Source organism: Sphaeramia orbicularis, chromosome 13 (assembly GCF_902148855.1).
Source record: "Sphaeramia orbicularis chromosome 13, fSphaOr1.1, whole genome shotgun sequence".
NCBI classification, from domain to species: domain Eukaryota; kingdom Metazoa; phylum Chordata; class Actinopteri; order Kurtiformes; family Apogonidae; genus Sphaeramia; species Sphaeramia orbicularis.
The window spans coordinates 22,353,163-22,372,180 of NC_043969.1; the positions used below are offsets into that span (position 1 = coordinate 22,353,163).

At 37.3% G+C, this 19,018-nt stretch overlaps 1 protein-coding gene across 2 annotated transcripts in view; it reads right to left on the bottom strand.

Moving 5' to 3' along the window:
• Positions 1-19,018, bottom strand: part of pdgfd (platelet derived growth factor d) — a 94,137-nt gene that overhangs the window by 35,640 nt on the left and 39,479 nt on the right. The window contains exons 2-3 of one of the 2 annotated variants that reach the window (XM_030153084.1): positions 7,590-7,779; positions 4,290-4,467 (exon numbers count right to left, since the gene is read on the bottom strand). In XM_030153084.1, coding sequence (XP_030008944.1) covers positions 4,290-4,467; positions 7,590-7,779 — 368 coding nt within the window. Of the gene's footprint in view, positions 1-4,289; positions 4,468-7,589; positions 7,801-19,018 lie in introns of both variants that reach the window. The other variant, XM_030153082.1, reaches the window with a different exon arrangement.

A 19,018-nucleotide genomic window follows, 5' to 3' on the forward strand; every position in this document is an offset into this window, starting at 1 on the left:
CCGAATGTGTGGTAGATGGTGAGGAAGGTGAGAAAATTTCCTTGTCGACTTTTAGCCCGCATGACCAGTTACAGTACTTTCAGCCTGAGGACATGTAAGGTAGTAGATAAGTCACATTTATGCTGTTAGAAAATATCGCCTTCTAGTCATGCAGTGTGTAACATCTGGTCTTAATCTGCACTACTATTACGTAAATGCTTTAACACAGAAAACACTTTGTTTTGGTTCACAAAACACAGTTGGGAAATGGTGGCGTAAACTTATTCTACATACATCTAAGATTTTGCTTTGCACTAATACCTTCACTTAAGACATTAACATGTGTTTTTGGTTTCATCAGTGGGTCATTTTACAAGAATTATCCTAAAGCCAGGTCTGCATGGAAAACATATGTAGGATGACTCCGAGGGAGATTCTGGTAACTAACTTAGATCACCTCTAGGATGTCAAACAATAACAACAATATTTGATCAAAGATGGACCAAATAGTTACTGTAATGAGGGAGTTTTGAATTGTTTTAGGCTTCTCAAGTTCACAAACAGGCTGATCTGTGGTTCCTTCATAGCAGCGCAGCTCCTCAAAAGTTTATTTTGTGCATGCGTTCATGTGAGGCTGCATTGCAGAATCACACCCACTGAAAACAAGATTTGGAAAGGATCAAAGAAATTATATTTTGGGGGGGAAATAATGAGTAAGCCTTATGTAGATCATTGCCTGCAGATGATGGTCTGGTAGTTTTAGGTTATTCTTATCTAACATGTTAAATGATAAGGCTGGATAATGAATGGATGAGCTGTTATAAAAGAGGTTAATGGGTTATCAGATGTATTTTTACCTTGGAATGTGGACAAGAAGGAATGGATTGCCCTGACCTTGTGTGCACAATTTGTCAGATTTGTGTTATGACACATGAGCAATAGATAATTATCCGATTGATAACGGCCTTTAAGCTTTCCATGCAGTAAATCCCTGCAGTGATTTGCAGTGATATGGTGTGTTATGACTGATGACTCAACAGCTGAGTTGATCAGAAATTACACGGCAATCATCCAATATATGCCTATGGAAATCAGTAAACCCAACTGTATGATTTTTTAATAAAGGATAAAGACACAAAGACACATCGTATGAGCCACGTTTGTTCATGAAGGAAAAATGTTGTTTGGTTAACCACCTTACACTGAATTTAACTGCTTTCTACACTATAAATCATGACAACCACAGCTGGTTTTACTATAACTTCCACGGTCTAGCAGATATTTTCCAGTGAAGATATCATATAGCAGAGCTGTGTGTCTTATAAATGCCATAAACGCTGCCACTCATGTTTCACTGGCTGATATTTCACCAGCGTAGCGATGATGCAACCCAACAACACACCTGTTAAGTAACTGGCTGGTTGTCACTCATAGCATGTTCCATTATTGATGCATTTAAGTGAAACTATTGAATATTTGATTTTTTTTACTGCCCAGGCCTATTTCCAACTGGTTGAATTGTGTCTCTAAAGACCTATTAAAGGTAAGAAGATCTGAGCAGTCAGATTTGTAATGTGTTTCAAATGCAGTTATTCTTAGATTTATTGCAATCAGACAGTTACCTATTCCAAGTTGCATTTAGTGGCATAGTGTAAACGAGGAATTAAATACTAACAAAGCAGTGATGTAATGAATACAAAGAATAAGAAGCTACCAGGACACTGGTTATGAAGATGTGTATAAAAAATGGGTAGATGTAAACAAACAGGCAACAATTAACCCATTAAGGCCCAGCGCTATTTTTGTGTCAGTTCCCAAATTAAATTTTACTATTATCCTCTGTATTTTGCGTTTTATCAGGATACATCAGGTATTACACCAGTCAATGGGGGTGGGACATTTCTGTGTGGAGTTTGTATGTTCTCCCCGTGTCTGCGTGGGTTCTCTCCAGGTACTTTGGCTTTCTCCCATCATCCAAAGACATGCATTGATAGGTTAATCTGTTAATCTAAATTGCCCATAGGAGTGAATGCGAGAGTGATTTTTTTGTCTCTATATGTCAGCCCTGTGATGAACTGGCAACATGTTCAGGGTGTACCCTGCCTTCGCCCATAAGTAGCTGGGATAGGCTCCAGCGACCCCCGTGACTCTAGTGAGGATAAAGCGGGTTCAGATAATGAATGACTGAATGAGTGAAATCAGGTATTTTCCTGCATTTAAGTTACTGATCATGTAGATGTTCATTAAAGCTCAGATTAAAGTTAACGGTTATTATATCAGAAACAGAGAAACCTGAAGCAAAAGTGACTTTTTCAGCAAAATATTTCAATAGCTGAACGTAAACCAAGCATTTCCATCCACTGTTATTGATCCAACTCCATGGGTTTTACTGGTGAATCAGTGTTGTAGAAGATGACAGTGTTTTCATGTTCACTACAGAGCCTCTAAACGTCCAAATGGGTCATATCTGATGACCATGAAAAGACGACAAACTGTACTTTACAACAATTATTTACATGTATTGATTGGATTAGTGCTTCAACGGGTATTAAACAGTAAATGCTTTTTTCTTGGTGATGGATGTTTGGGTCTTTATAGGTTAATGACGAATGGTGAGGATGCAGTTTGTTTAGGTTTTTCTTCCCTATATTTTCCCTATATGCCTGTTTGACCTCGATTTGCCTTTTCTCTCTCAAAGGGATGCTGCTTTACTTTCCTTCATGGACTTTCTTTTATCTAGTCCAACCCAGTCCAGTGCAAATCTCTTACTACCTCACAGCTGCCTGTCTCTCTCTGCCTCTCTCAGTTAAGGTTGTTTTAGTCATTAGCTGACATGCTGATACGATCTCAGACACCTGTTCTCTCCTTCTTCTCATTCTCCCTCTGCCTTTCTCCGTCTCTCTCCTCTTTTCGCTCTCACTGCCTCCTCTCCTCCTTCCTCTTATCAGTTCGACAGGTCTGGAGAGAACAAATTAGACCTGCTAAATTAAGCCACACACACAGCTCCAGTCTAGCTGAAGGGAAGCGCTGTGTGCATCTGTGTCTGTGTGCCAGACAAAAACCTACATAGCACTTTGAAAAATGGGTAAAACTGATGAAATAAGATGATAAAGCTAAGAGTTGGATTCTGTTGTAAATGTACAGAGAGGTGATTATTTGACCAGAGGAGATATGAAGAGAAATGAGGAGACAGAGAGCATCTGAGAAATAGAGATAAGGAAGTTGTTTGTGGTTTCATGCAGTGATGAAAAGTAATTAAGTACATTTAGTCAAGCACTGTACTTAAGTATGACTCAGATGTATTTTTACTTTGTTACCACCACTGTTGGTTTTGCTGCTCTTGGGCTCCTCTGATCCCAACAGTGAGATTCCTAATCTCCATTAAATGCAATTTTACTAAAAAAACATAAAATCTGAACATTTTTGTTGCCAACTTCAACATATCGAAATCTGCTGGTCCTCCACCACTGCATGTGGACATGATAAAACAAGTATGACAAATACAAGGGTAATTGAATTCCCTATTTAATTAACTGCATGAAAGGAAGAGATCACCAGCGAATACAGCATTTCTTTCCCACCCTTACACTCCTGCTATCTGTCTGTCTTGCCCTTTACTCCATCTGTGCTCGTGCCATTTTTCTGCCCCTATATTATTTATTTTTTCAGATAATAAGCGATGCCACCAGTTCAAATCCATCTGTGATGCTGCGTCTTTTTTTTTTTTTTTTTTTTTTCGTCTTCTTTCCTCTCTCCTCAGCTCTCATAAAAGGGGAAGTCATGGAACATCTTTAAATGCCTCTCTGTTTCTGTGCTGCTCTTTCTCTTCCCCTTTCCCCTCTGATTACAGGGTGGGAGAACATCTTCAAATCAGAGTCCCTCTCCTTTCTTCTTCCCTCCTCCTGACAGAATGACAAAGCTAATCTTCTTATCTGTTCCTTTGACAGCCTTTAAAAGAATACTCTCTCATGCTTCCTCCCTCCTGCCTTCCTTCCCATATTCCTCTGTCTCTCCTTTACTGTCAAGTGGACATGTGAGAAAAACACTGTTGCCTAATACATTTTGGCATTTTACTGACAGTATTAGTGGATCCTCCCTTTTCCCCTTCCTCTTATTCCATCTGTGTATCCATTGCCCTCTCTATCATCCCATCTATCTCCTTTATTGTGCTAAGAGAGTAAAAGTAGCGTTTTACCTAAAGCGTAGCTGTGGTACTCGGGCTGAACCCGTTGTGATAAGAAAAATAATGAAAACCTAAAGCTATGTCCTAAATAACGGCTCGTGATTCATCATTTGTGCATGTGTCTCACCATCATGGTGTAGTAGATCTTGAATCCAGGCTTTGCAACAAAGTAGTCATCAGACTTGAAGGTGACTTTGAGTGCATTGGTTTTGGAGATGACGGTGGGCGGTGCTCTCTCCCCACACCAGCGACCCCAAATTATAGTTGAGGTCTCTGATTGGTCCTCCACTTCAATAAAGTCATACCTGGGGTGATGGATACAAAAAGGAGATTCCAAAGACAAGAAAATCAGTTGATGAGTCTGTTCTCATGAATAGAAGAAAGAACATTACAGACAAGAGCCATCAGATTATGACCTATCCCCTAGCCCCCGTAAAAATCACAGAGTGGTACTTGCTGCTGCTTAGTTTCGTTGACTTTGCTCATTGATGGCAGAGGAGTGGAGTAGTCAGTCAGCAGCATGTGTGGACAAGATCGAACCCATGACGGACATACAGTACATGCTAACTGCTCTATGAGGGACTGTGATACTTTATATGTCATTCTTTAATTTGGATGATGATTCATTTCACATATCACATCAATCTGGATAAACTTACAGTATAAGAACAAAAGTATTGGAATGTATTGAATTCAGGTTCTTCATTGACAACTGGGGATTGGGCTACAAAACAAGGATGACAGTTGATATCATGTAATTTTATATGGGGCTACAAGTCATCGCTTTAAACAACAATATGAACAATACATGTATTTTATCTTTAGGGTTCCATCATTATAATTCATCATTTTCTCATTATGAAATGTTGAGATTTCTGAAGCATTTGTCAGTTTTTGACCACAAATAATCATTTTAAGCCACTAACTGTCTGGTTTCTTTAGCTCTTTGTCAAAAGGAAAAAAAAAACAGCCTTTAAATTAAAAAAAAAAAAAAGCTGATCCAGTAGTTAACACTGTCGTCTCACAGCCGGTCGGTGCTGGGATGTTCCCTAGGTGTCTGCGTGGGTTTTCTACAGTTACTCCAACCTCCTCTAACTGCACAATGACATGCACTAGTAGGTTAACTTGTCAGTCTACATCATCCATAGGTGTGAATGTAAGAGTGAATGGTTGTTCGTCTGTATATGTCAGCTCTACGAAGAACTGGAGACACATCCAGGTTGTACTCCGCCTTCACGCGTTGGTAGTTGGGACAGACTCCAGTAGATCAGAATATGAATCGATGACTGTACTTAAAAGATACATTTTTACAGATAGTTAGTGGCAGCAGCTGACATTGTGATGATACGTTGTAGGTGTGATCTTTTCTGTCCCAATACTTCTGTCCATATAGTATGTCCATCACAGATTATAACACCATCACTGTATCACAATTCATAGACACTTTCAACCAATTAGAATTTGATTTCTTTACAATATATATTTCCAAATACAGTGAATATCATTTTTCAGGCGAGTGTCTTTCTCGTCCTCTTTTAACTAATGCAGTATTCCTGTTCCTTTTCAGATCTCAGTCTGTAGGAACCAAATATGAGTCTAACTATGTCTAACTAACCACTACTGTTGGGGTCAAAAATTCTGGCAGCAATACAAATTTCACTTTTTGCTTTAATTTCTCAAATTTCTCATTTCTCAAATTTTCACACATCTGAGGTTCATTAAAGAACAATTAAAAACATTTTATTAGTTTCTAAGACTTGTATTGATAGATACATTTATTAATGCAAAGAGTTCATTTGTGTCACTGCCAAAACATCTGTCCCAGACTGTATTAATGGGTTTATGTTTATACTGTAGGTCAGACGGTCACTGTGGTCATCAGTGGTTTGACCTCACAAAGAGTTTTTCACTGGTGTGACACTTAATGTTTGTTGTGATGTAAGTCCTACCGGTGTGCTGACGGAAACTAGATAATTTATTGTATTCATTAATGCACTGCAGAAACCAAGAACTGTAGAAAGATGTTTATGCCTCCCATTTATTTCTTGACAACTTGTTTGAAGCCTTGGATTTCCATCATCTTGGCTTTCTGGAGCCAAAAGGGACCATATCTGATTGAAAAGGTGTAACTGGAAAGGAGCAACAGAGGTAATACTAAACCAGTACACTTAGAACACAAATGTTTACAAAATCCTCAAATGCCTTGTTAATGTAACGTCTTAACCACAGCTTCATTTGAAGTTCCAAGAAAAGGATCCAAATTAAATGAATGAGAGTGAAATGACTCCTGGAGTAAATCACTATTTATTAGAGCCAGGTCTTTTTGTATCAAGCATGTGGTGACTGTCAAGGTATTATTGGCACTTTTGCAGCGGCTTCAATTATAAGCTGCAATTGTTGCCCCTTGGTGGGAATCATGCATCTCAGCAGCTCAACATGAATGTCCTGAGTACAGTTACTAATAATTGAACAACAAAAATAATAATAGAAACAATAAATCAGACAAAAATAAGTCCTAATTTGTTTGACGTTTTCCTTACTGTAGCCTATATTTATGTAAGTACAGTATCATTCTATGACTTCTATTGCACCCTAGCATAAACCTGCAATCAGCCCTAATTATAACAAGTTTACAAAGTTTTGACCACAACTCTTTTGTGGGAAAAGTTTTTGAATAACTTTGACCTTCCATTCAATCAATGCTCGAGTCAATTAGGGAGTCCATCCATCAAGCAAACACACACACCCCCAATACACAAATGCATACAAGAGCCAATGTGACAAACAAGATTTGAGAAACTGGGCAAAGTTTCTCTCTCCCTGCTCATACCTTTCTAAATCACCCCCCTCCCCCCCTGCTGCTTTCCCTTGTCTTCTCAGTAAAGTGCTTACAAAGACGGCTGAGTTGCATATGGGGATTAAAAAGTCTATTTTCTCCCCTCAACCCTCAAGGACAAACTTCTCATGCTTCTTGCCAAGAAAGCAAACTTCAACTATCCATCTCCCTTAGAGTGATTCCTCCCTCGCCTTTTTATATTCTTTTCCCTCACCCCTTTTTAATCATAGTTTATTGGTGAATTAATGTGCATAATTTTTTTTTGCTTTATATATGCAGTATATATGTTTTTTTTTTTACTATTAGTTGTCTTTTCAGCTTCAGACTTTTACTCAATAAACTTTTCTTTCCCTCTGTCGCTCTCAACTGTCCCCTTAATCATTCCTTCTCCAACTCTCCCTGGTTCTTTAATCACTCTTACTTTCATCTGACTTTTCTCCTTTACAGCAGTATGTAATTCATCAATGCTTTCTTCTCAGTTTACTGCTATCCTTCTTTATCATTCCCTTATTTTCTTTTTACATTTACCTTTTCCACTCTTATCACTTTTCACAGCATCTACTTTCTGTCTTGGTGTATCTCATATTTTACCTGCAAACTCCATTTTCACCCTCCTCCAAGTTGAAGTGTCTGTCAAACTCCAGGTGTATGCGAGTTCCTGGCGGAGACAGCAGTTTCCATGACAACAGCAGGCAGCGAGGATAAGCGTTGGGGTAGCGTGGGCTGTGGATTATTCCACCCAATGGCGTTACACTGATGGTTTCCTCTTTGCGGTACAAGTCTGTTGTGAGGTGATTGCTGTCTGTTAGTGGTTGTAACTAATCAGTAAATTAGTCCAGTTACTAATAAACACAAATGGAACAGCTTATTCACAGATGCACAATGGGCAAATCCACACTGAAAAACATTACATGGTAAACACATACATATGAAAAAAACCCAAAATAAAACAAAACACAAAGCCAAAGGGACAAATAATGACACAACCTCAGAAAAAGATTTGTAATCAGCAAAATGTAGAAGGACAGGACAGTTTCTTCTATGGTGTTTAGCAATTTTTGTAACTTAATAAATGTTGCAGTAAAACTACATATGTATATATTTCAACTCTACTTGAATGAATATAAAAAAACCCCCAAAAACTCAAAGTTTATCTCTCTGGTTCTTTATTGTCATATATTATGATTTATCCACTGTATATCAGTACTACTGTGAAAAACAATTTGCTTTAAAATGTCAGATTTCAAGACAGAGATGAACATGACAGAAGAGTAAGATAAAACAAATGACAGAGAAACTGAAGAGCTGTAAATGTCAAGATATGAAGCTAGCATTGTTTTATATTGCCAAAAACTGTACAAAAAGTCTATGTAGCTGGCTGAGATTCAAATGATAATTAATGCATATGTACATGTTGTCAAAAGTGTAACAGAATACGATCCTGGAGTGATATATTTAATTAAAAAAAAAACAAAAAACACTTTCCTGGAGTCAAACCACTCGGTACCAACAGATATGTGTGACGAAATAGTATAATCGCCCCAGTGCAGTATGTTTTCCAACATATCTTTGAGTTCCAATGTCTGTATGTTGTTTGAGAAACACTATGCTAAACATTGTTTAAGAACATTTGCTAGTGTCCAAATGAATATTTGCTTATTTTGTTGTTCTGTATTTTACGAAATTTGCCAGGCGTACTTTAAATCAAACAAGCTGGCTAAAAGGGTAATACATGTATTAATGTCTAACTATCAGCAGCAGAACAACGTCACGTCACATACCAGAATGTACCCATAGCTACCAAAACCACCAGTGAATTAATGCTACGTCCTCACAGAATGAGACTCACACTTTATTTAGTCAGAGATGTGTAAGTTTTCTACCTTATATAAAAAGTCAGCCAGTCAAAATGGCATCTACGAATGCCATCTTATCAAGTTTACATTATAGCTCTTTTGGCGTTGCACTGTTTTTAGACAGAAAACAGCTACAGTAAAACCACAAATCTATTCTATTTTTTTCATAAATCCTTTGTTGAAAATAGTTGCACTAAAGAAGAACATTCTGCACTGTATAGAATCTTCCAACAAGGTCAGAAGTGTCTGAACCATGGATCTATAAATGATGAACTTAGAAAAGACGATATCACGTAATAACTTTAACCTTCATAATAAAACGTACCTGTGTAGAAGAATAGCTGTGATTTCAGCTTCAAATGTGATTCTTATACTATAGAGTTCCAGTGATAGCATCCATCCATCCATCCATCCATCCATCCATCCATCTTCCTAACCACAAATGCTGTAAAAAATGCTATGAACACCGTGTAAATGATTTATGGACAACAATGCGTCTATTTGACACTTCCACTTTCTTTAACTTGGAAAATTGTTTCTTACTGGTTCTCATTCTCAGCTGGCCTTGGCGTTAGTTTTCATCGCTATAGGAGACCAGCAGATTGACTCACTACTCCCTCTAGTGGTAATAAGCATTCACAGTGACACATTGGCCTGTGTCTGTGAATAAATTCAGTTCATATCTCTACAAACAATACATTTTTCAATAGTGACAAATCGATGTACTACAGTATATGCAACTCTTTTAACTATTCTAAAGTCACTGTAAAGTTCATGAGATCTATTGCTTTATTTTATCACTTATACATACTCACCATCTAAAATATATATTAAAAAAAAATAAAAACACTATTATTGTCAATAATTTTAATTGTTTTTTTCATAAAGTTTAATAGTTGTTCTTGAAAACATTTTAATCACACTAACTCACTGTTTAATCGTGATTTGTAACTTTTAATATTGATATTGCACAACCTCCTGATATTTTAATGCTGACTTCCTGAAAATTAGGTAAATTTTCATGCACATACACACACAGTGAAGGTCAGGTTGTGTGCTGAAGTGGGCTGACAGGGCTGTATTTTCTGAGGGGTGTGTGGTTTTTCGCAAGAAAGCTGAATGCATAATCAAGGCACCACAGCCTGCACCCCTGGGAGATGATGATGAAGCTTTGGCCTTTTCCTCCACCTCTTTACTGCAAACTCTTTCAGTCCTCCTTCTGCTTTCTCATCTCATCGTTTGGTTTCCTCTCTCCCTCTCTTTACATTCATTTGGCTTAAGTCAGTGATTCTGTCTATTTGCTATTCCTGTCTTCAGTGACAGTGCAACATTAGTGTGATGCATTTACATATAAGGAAGAAAAACACCTCCAGTTATGAGTATTCATGCTTGTGTGTGCATGTGTCTTTGTGAATGTGTGGGTGGGTGTTTTGCGTGTGTTCGTGGATGCTGGGGCAGAGTTTGTTTGCAGTGGAGTTCTTCCACTCTGCTGATCAGAAGCCCGACTGTGTAGGTCCATTCAGTCATAAAAATGCGTGTGAGTCTGTTTATGTCTCAGGAACTTTCACCCATTAAGATCTCTAGGGAACATGATCCTGTTTGTGAGTAAGAATGTTTTTTTTTTATTTTTTTTTATGTATTTTGTTGTTTTGTTCTTAGCTATAGAATTGTATCTTCTGGTAAATTTACCTGTCCTCAAGAACCAAATACAATATATGTGTTTGATAAGATTATAGGATGCAATTTACAGGGAAGCACCAATTTTTTGATACTGATAACGTCTAAGTATTGATTCAGTGCTAGCGTTTAAACCTCAAAAACCTAAACAGCTGCCAGCAACCAAAAGTATCTATTGATCTAAAATGTCTAATAACATCTGAACCACTAATCCTATCAATACATGTAAATAATTCTGGTAAAATGAAGTCTCTTAGCTGTTAACTGGCATCAGATATGACTCATTGGGTGTTTAGAGCCTCTATAATGAACATGAAAACACCATCAGCTTCTGCAACATTGATTCACTACTAAAGCTCATGTAATATGACAAACAGATGCTGCTTTTATGTTCAGTTGATGATACATTTTGCTGAAAATATTTTTCTTCATTTAGATTGTCCAGTAAATTAAACATAGGCACGTACTTCTAGCAATGCAAAATGCAGAGGACGTTATTGTCATGAATGGTGATAAATCGCTTAGGAAATATTAAATGTAGAGAAATATTCATTTGGAAGTTGCCATAAAAATAGTTCCAGGTAAAACTAATTATGAACATATAAATATGAAATGTGTTAAACTGACCTTAAACCTTGCTCTCGAACTGTAAAATAAAGTGTGAAAAATAAATAGATACACATTGTACATTTAATATATTATTTCGTTTCAAAATAAGAAACTATTATGCAGCTCCTTCTTTACCTTTATTGAGTAGATTGTTTTATGGACCAAAGCAATTTTCATAACTGATCCAGATATTTGAGTCAGTATCATATCATTATCCAGTATCTGTATTGAAACGGTGCATTCATAGTATTTCTATAATTCCACGAGTATGTGTGTTTCTATTGAAGAAATAGAAACAAATCTGCAGCCCAAGTTTTTCATTGGAAGTTAGACATGAAAAAATGTGTGTGCAGGTCTTTCTGGGAGAGAAGTGAGTGTGATACAGGCTGAGAGGATGCAAAGGAGAAGGAATGCACTTAAATGAAAAAATATGCAAATTTGCTTACGAAGCGTCTAACTCTTTTGAATGGTTTCTCAGTAGAGGTGGGTGATATATATTGCAATATGATAATATTGTAAATGTTGCTTTGACAATGTGCAATTTTACATTATCGAGTATTCATACTGTCTTGAAAAGAAAACAAACGGACGGTGCATGGACGGTAAAGGAGAGGTGCGTAAAAGTCCTCATTCGCCGAATACGTGTCTCAGAAGCCAATCAGCGGACAGGATTCAGTCTCGTGGTGACTCGTTCAGATGTTACCTCTTTCCCCGCCATTGACGAGATTTTCCGTGTTTTCACTGTTATACTGTAGCTGGTGCTGTTATGGATCATGTGAATTACTTTCCTTAGTCCAAAAACAAACAAAGAAGCAGCTTTTCCAGAAAAATGAAGGACTGGTTGTAAAGTTTTCAAACTCGAATCACTAATATATGGATGACTCATAATTAATGTATGTAAATGTGTAACATTTGTAAGGAATCTGGTGTTTTAGGGGATGTTTTGTGTAAAGTTTGGTGTGTAGTCTTTGGTTTAACCTAACATTTTGCGGAATGTTAGGATATTTTAGAATGACTGAAATGTGTTTTTTTACCTGAAAATTACCAATATTCAAATGTTAATATATCATGAATGAATGAAGATAGAATAAAAAAGCTTTTTGTGTTTAAAAGTTGAAGTTCTGTTCGTTCTTTTGATGTATTCAGTGTGCACATACTCCTAACACTACATTTTCAGTGGGCCTTCAAAGATCAATGGATGTGACCAAAAAAACTGGCGCTGGCTAGCATCTTACCGTAAAACACTCAGTCAGGGAAAGAGTTACTTCAAAAAAGAAGACACAAAATAAGGGGAGTCACTAGCTACTGCCATTGAAAATGAGCTGAAGATCTACCTGATGATCCTTGAGGTGGACAGTGATGCCAGTCCTCTTGAGTGGTGGAATCACAAGAGGTGAATTTCCCCAGGCTGGTGAAACTGGACAGAAAATATCTATGCATACCTGCCTGAAGAAGGCCTTCAGACAGGGCATTCAGCACAGGGAGAAATGTTGTAACCTGCCACAGGGCTTCACTCAGGCCTGATGCTGTGGACAGACTGGTGTTTTTGGCTCAGAACTTCAAGTAAATAACCTGTGCTTGGGAACAGTTGGCCTACATTTCTTTCTGCAGAGTTCTAGCCAAAGGGCATGTTCTGGTATCCTATCTGTTTTGCCCACTTTGGATTTATTTCAAAAATAGGTGTGTCTGGCACAGAAAAATGCATAATTATGTCTAGAAAATCATTTTGGACCATGTTCAATGATGCATAACTCAGTTACTGTAGCAGAACAGTAATATCAAGCATCTCCAAAATGGATCCTTTTTATCCTGATAATGTCTGTTATACTAAGTCTGGAACTCTTTTGTATTGACAGCAACATGATTTATTCAACTGGAAAGGAGTTCCATTAAAGCAACAAATACTTACGGTCATAATAATAACAAACATTTGTAAATAAGACATGTTTACGTGATCAGTTGGGATGTTCCATTCACTTTTGCATGTAATGTATAATTTTTAAACCTTCTTAGTTTGCCTTAAAATTAAACATCTTGCCCTCCTCGTAGATTCTAAATCTTGATATATATTTTATGTATAAATACTGTGTGTTTAACATATTTCAAGCATTAGAATCTACAAGGTGGGCAAGAATATTATTTTAGATTTTAAAAATCAAACCTAATGATTTTGCTGTATTTTCCAACATGATATTCAAATGAGTTCAGGTCAAAGGTCATGTTTGGTCATTCTATGGAGCTGAATATGTATTAAAGGCACTATTTCAGTATTATATGCATGAATGATATATAAGTTGATAAAATTGTATAAGAGCTTTGATGGGATTTTTAGGAAATGTTGCTGGTACAAGGTGATGGTAAATGGGGGCGAGTTCAGCTGCTGCTGTAACAGCATCTGGAGGTTTAGATAGTTGGAGAAGATCAGTATGTGGCATCATAAGATGGATCCTTCTTGGAATCAAAAATTCAACTATTTCTGAGTAAGTCTGTGAAGGTGGGCAGGAAGGTACAGAAAGGAGACAAACCCTTTGTATGCCAGTATGTGCTGTAGGGACAGTACTTGGTATTATTTGTCTATTTGATTTAAAATATTTGATTAGGTTTACATTTTGATGTCATTGTAATTTAATAATATTTGTTTACAATTTTTTTTTATTTATTTTTGTACAAAAGCTTAACTAAGATACTACTGAGCAAACCTGATTTGACATATTCTCCTGTGATTTATATACAGCCTGGATATAACTTGAAGTTGGCCATTGTTAAATATGGTCATAGAATATTGTTGGGCAATGTTTTGCAGAAGGCCTAATATATGTTTTGGTGCATGTTTTGCAGAAGGTGCATAAAACACATTAAAAATAAACAAGAGCTGTTCTGAGATGCTGTGTCTATCCATAGATGTCCTGGTAAGCAAGTACAGTGTTTTTGTAAAAAAAAAAAACAAAAAAAGAAAGAAAGAAAGAAAGAAAATCACATTTTAAAGGATACTGTCAGATTCTTATCGGAAAATTAAAAAAAAAAGAAAGAGATTTTTGTTTTGCCCATACCCCCCCCCCCCATTTCTCAGTCATATCACTGACCTTACCATAACTCATGCAGTGAGTCAATGAGACTATTGCAAAAATGCAAATGACACAATCATAAGAAAGAAATGCCTATTTAAGATTCACTGCTAGAAACTGAGCTTCATTTGTGGTTATGGGGTAGAACAAAATTACAAAAAAAAAAAAAAAAAAAGTCATCACACCCACTGTCCATCTAAAAAAATTATAAAAAGTTGGACCTTTACCTTTAATTACAGGATGCATTTGCCACGGTATTGTGTATGCCACACGCTTCCTCAATGTCACATTAATTTCTGCCCACGGCTGCATAAATTTTTGGTCAATATCTTGTATTGATGATGGGGGAGTTGGACCACTTTGTAAAGTTCCTGACCTCATTTTATGAACTGCTGAATTGCTGAACTTCGACCTGTCCAAGTGAATCAACCCTAGGCCATGTCATTACACCCATAACCTTATACCATAGTCACTAGGCATGATGGGTAATCACTTCATCCACCTCTCTTTTCACCCTGATGCATCCTTCACTGTAGAACAGGGTCAATCTGGACTCATCAGACCTCATGACCTTTTCCATATTGAAACACAGTCCAGTCTTTATGCTTTCTATCAAACTGATGGTTGTTTAAGAAATGAGAAGCTGTTGACTGCATCAGTTAAAGAACTTGTTGCTGCTGAAACATACAGTACTGTCACTGCAGTAATAACCCAGCAAAAGACTATTTGTTTAGTTAAATCCAGGTAGTGATATTTGGTGTATGCTGCACAGTAGAGATGTAACGATATGAAAATTTCATTTATTATCATTATTATCGCGGTATAGTTGAAATGTGCTCAAAATGTTCAAAAAGTACTTCTACACACACTGAAATAATTCAACCAAGCATCTTTTAAAAATCCTTTGTCCTGTTAGTGGGGAGAAAATCCCCAGAGTACTGTCTGTGCAGGTGCCCTCCGTCATGTTTTCAGAGGCAAATCATTGCAAACTGCATATGCACACCTGGAGTGCTGCTGCCTCTCCAGGAAATAAGCAGTATCACCATGAGTTTTTCAAAGTGCGGTAATTAAACGTGGTTTTAATGATAATTAGAATTTGAAAAGGTAATACTAACTGTTGGGAATTTTACCGTTGTTTATCATTATAATTGTTACATCCCTTCTGCACAGTAAGATATACAATGCAGAAAAGTTAAAAAACTCTGAAACAAGATCATTGCATCAAATTAAACCTACAGGAGCTAAAATCAAGGGTCAAATGCACCAAAATCTGAAAATACACACCATTCCTCTGCAGCTCTCTCCTTAGTCCAAATCCAAATCCAAATATAACTATGGATGACACAATGCTCTTGTGGAGTACTGTAGTAGAAGTTGAACAGCGGACAGTCACATATTAAAACCCCCTAACTGTCTAAAACAACATTTGTAATTGGCTAAAATGTGTGTCTTTTTTTTTCTACAGCCTGAAACACAGCCAAAGAGTCCATGCAGAAGTCTCATGTCGTCTCAGACCACTTGAATTACAACACGCTGAAAGGTAATTATAGTTATTGTTTGTTTGCTTTTGGCTCAGCGGTGCTAAAGCAGCTATCACTGCAGCTTTAACACTGAATCTTTAGTCTATGAAACTCTTCTTTACGAAAACTAAGAATCAGAGTCAAAGTTTTAAAGTCCCTGGAAACAAAGATGATGTCAACAGTGCTGATAATATCACCCATAATCTGATTCACACTCCTACATTTAACAAACACATACGCAATGTCTGACACAAGCAATTAAGATTTCAGAGTACTGATCTGACACTTAAATAACCCTGACAATGATGCTTCATGACTGTGTGATATGTGTGTGTGTAATGTGTGTGTACATGTGTGGTCTGTTAAAGGGTGTTTTGCATGTGTTAGATTCTAAGAAAAAGTTCTTGATTGTATGTGTGTACGTGCATAGACACAAGTCTGCTAAGGATGCATGTGGGTAAATTCTCACTAATTAAACTTGGCTCTGCCACCTCCAGTGCCAGGGTGTGATGTTCTTTGTGGCTCTGAAATCTATTTCTGATCTAAGTGCCAATCACCCTCTAATCACACAGTAACGAATGTGCATCAGACACACACACACACACACAGAAAAAAAAGCTCTGTGGAGAAAAGATTTAATATAATGATGATGAACACAATGTTAAACTTAATTAAAAGTTGGTTTTAGTGTTCTCCATGAGTGTTAAGAACTTCACACTGTTGCAATCCACTCCTTTCTTTCTGTGCAAACTCAACCCTGTGTTTCCTGAGTGACAGTTTGCATATGATAGATTCTCACTCAGAGACACGCTCCCACAGGACATTACCTATAAAAAACCAACCCCATTTCCTACATCTGCCATCCCGCGACTAACATATCCTGTCTGGCTTTCATCTTTTCAAAATGAATTCTCATAAGTCTCAACAATAGCTAACAGGAAATACATAATACTTTCAATTTCAGCTGTGAAAAACTCCCCAGAGAAATGCTATGTTTCTGCTCTTGTTCTTGGTGGCATTCCCTGTACTTATAAAATAGGCCTTTCAACCTGCTGTTGATTGGGACTGCATAAGTCTGGAGATATAAATGTGAATTATTGAATTCATTAAATTAATTTTGCATCACTTTACAAGGAAAAATAGCAAACTTTCATAATAAACCAGGCAACATATTTGTATTTATGCTGCAGTAATGGATGTCTAGCAAATGTCTGTTAGGAGCCATTTTGCATATGATAGTAGCTCACACACAAGTTAAGAAAAAAAGACAACAATGCTTCTATGCTACCAACTCTTCATGATTTTTTCAGAGGTGTAGTATATCTTTATCTTCCTGTTTTTCCTATATTTACTATTTTTGCCCCATTTTCTATCACTGCCTGTTATCTGCTAAATTGTTTACTCATCTGTGTTTGGCAACAGAGTGTAAAACATTGCCCATTAGCAGGAAAACGGCTGCTAAACACTGCTCGGGACATGCATGCATGTGTGTGTGTGTGTGTGTGTGTGTGTGTGTTTATGCCATTGGTTGAGTGTGTACAGTGGGTTAGCATGTGCACATCTGTTTGTCACTGTACATGGGTGTACATTTGTGTGCATATATGTGTGTTAGTTGTTGATGTGGGAACCCATACTTATACCCTCAGAGTATTTACACCCATGAGAAATAACCAAAGCTTTTTCCATCTGGCTAAATGTTAGCTCAAGGCCTATATGTGTGTTTTGTGTGTTTGTGTGTTTGTGCACATTGCTATGCTGCTTATCAAAGCCTGTGCTGGCTCCACTCTTTTGCCATTCTCTCATGACAAATCAGCTTTAAATATTCTCCCTTGTTTCTCAGTCACGCTCACACAAGCATAGAGGCATGAAAAAGACAAGCACACACACACACCCTGGGGGTGAACGCTGCATGCCGAGGGGTGTCAGCTTTGGTCAGCATCGACTCTTGCCCCACATCTCTCCTCCTCTCTCTTCTTCTGTACTTCCACTGTTCCCTCCATCCTGCACCATCTCCTCTACCTCTATTTGCTTCTCTTTCTGACAAAAACATAAAAGTCCTATCTTTCTTTCTTTGTACAACTGATAATAATAACAAAAAAAAAATCACATTATATTGTAATTCATGCCTCTGGGACTAAACAAACCCATCGTTGTAAATGGTGAAAACACACTACAGCACCGTTTACAGTCATTTTCCTTTCTGACATCTCACCTTTCTTACGCTGATAAGCTTTTTTGGTGCATTTCCAATTTTACAATTTAAACCAAATAATTCCACAATATCAGTTTATTTATGCAGAGACTACACACTTTTTTTGCAGTAAAAGTGTAGGGAATTGAGATATTGTAAAGTGATGGTACAAAAGCAGAATATAGAAACGAATGAAAGTCAAGAGGGACCTTTCAGTTAATCTCTAGGCTAAGTAAGTAAAGGATGATCGAGATGGAAAGAAGGGAAATATTTCAAGACAGCATGTGTGGGAGTGTCCAGTGCATTAAGGAGGCCACAGAAGCATTCATCTGAGAGTTGCATACATGCCTTGGCATCTGGGGTGTACAAAGCATGAATTATAGAGAACAGTGTGCCTATATACTGTACTGTGCAGTATGTAATTATGTGTCTTATGTCCCCTCAGTTGGACACAACAGAACTGCTGCATTAGTTTGATTAAATAAAAATATTTGTTCCTTGGAGGTCTTTTTTTAAATTAGCAAAGAAGTGTCAAATAACAGACAAATGTGTTTATTTGGAAGCTGTTTCTCTTCTTATTGCAATACCAATTATCTAACTTTTGGAACTGTGTAACATTTTAGTGTTTGACTTGAAACATCTGCTTGGAAACATCTTAGTTGCTGGGCGGCATTATCATACTCAAGTTTTTTATTTAGCCTTAGGGACTTCAGTGGCAGGACTGTGTAGATACTACTGACTCACGACCTGCTTTAAATCCTCCACAAACACCTCCACATACACACCTTTGAGGTTCTACATGAAAACACATCACAATAACAAACATACAGTATTTGTAAAAGCCTGTCATTCTCACTCTTTCTCTCTTTTTTGTTTCACCTCCCATTTCTACCGTTTTCTCTCTCAGATGATGTCGATCCACATACTTTCCTTCACTCCTCTTCATCGGGACAGTAGAAATAAAACTTCATCTTGTTCATCGTGACCTCTATCGTCCCTGTAACCCCCTGCTTAGGGACAATTTTAATACAATCCAAAACACTGTAGGGTGTTTTGGCTTACTCCATTCTCCACTCATAGCAGAGGTTACACCCTCAGTGTG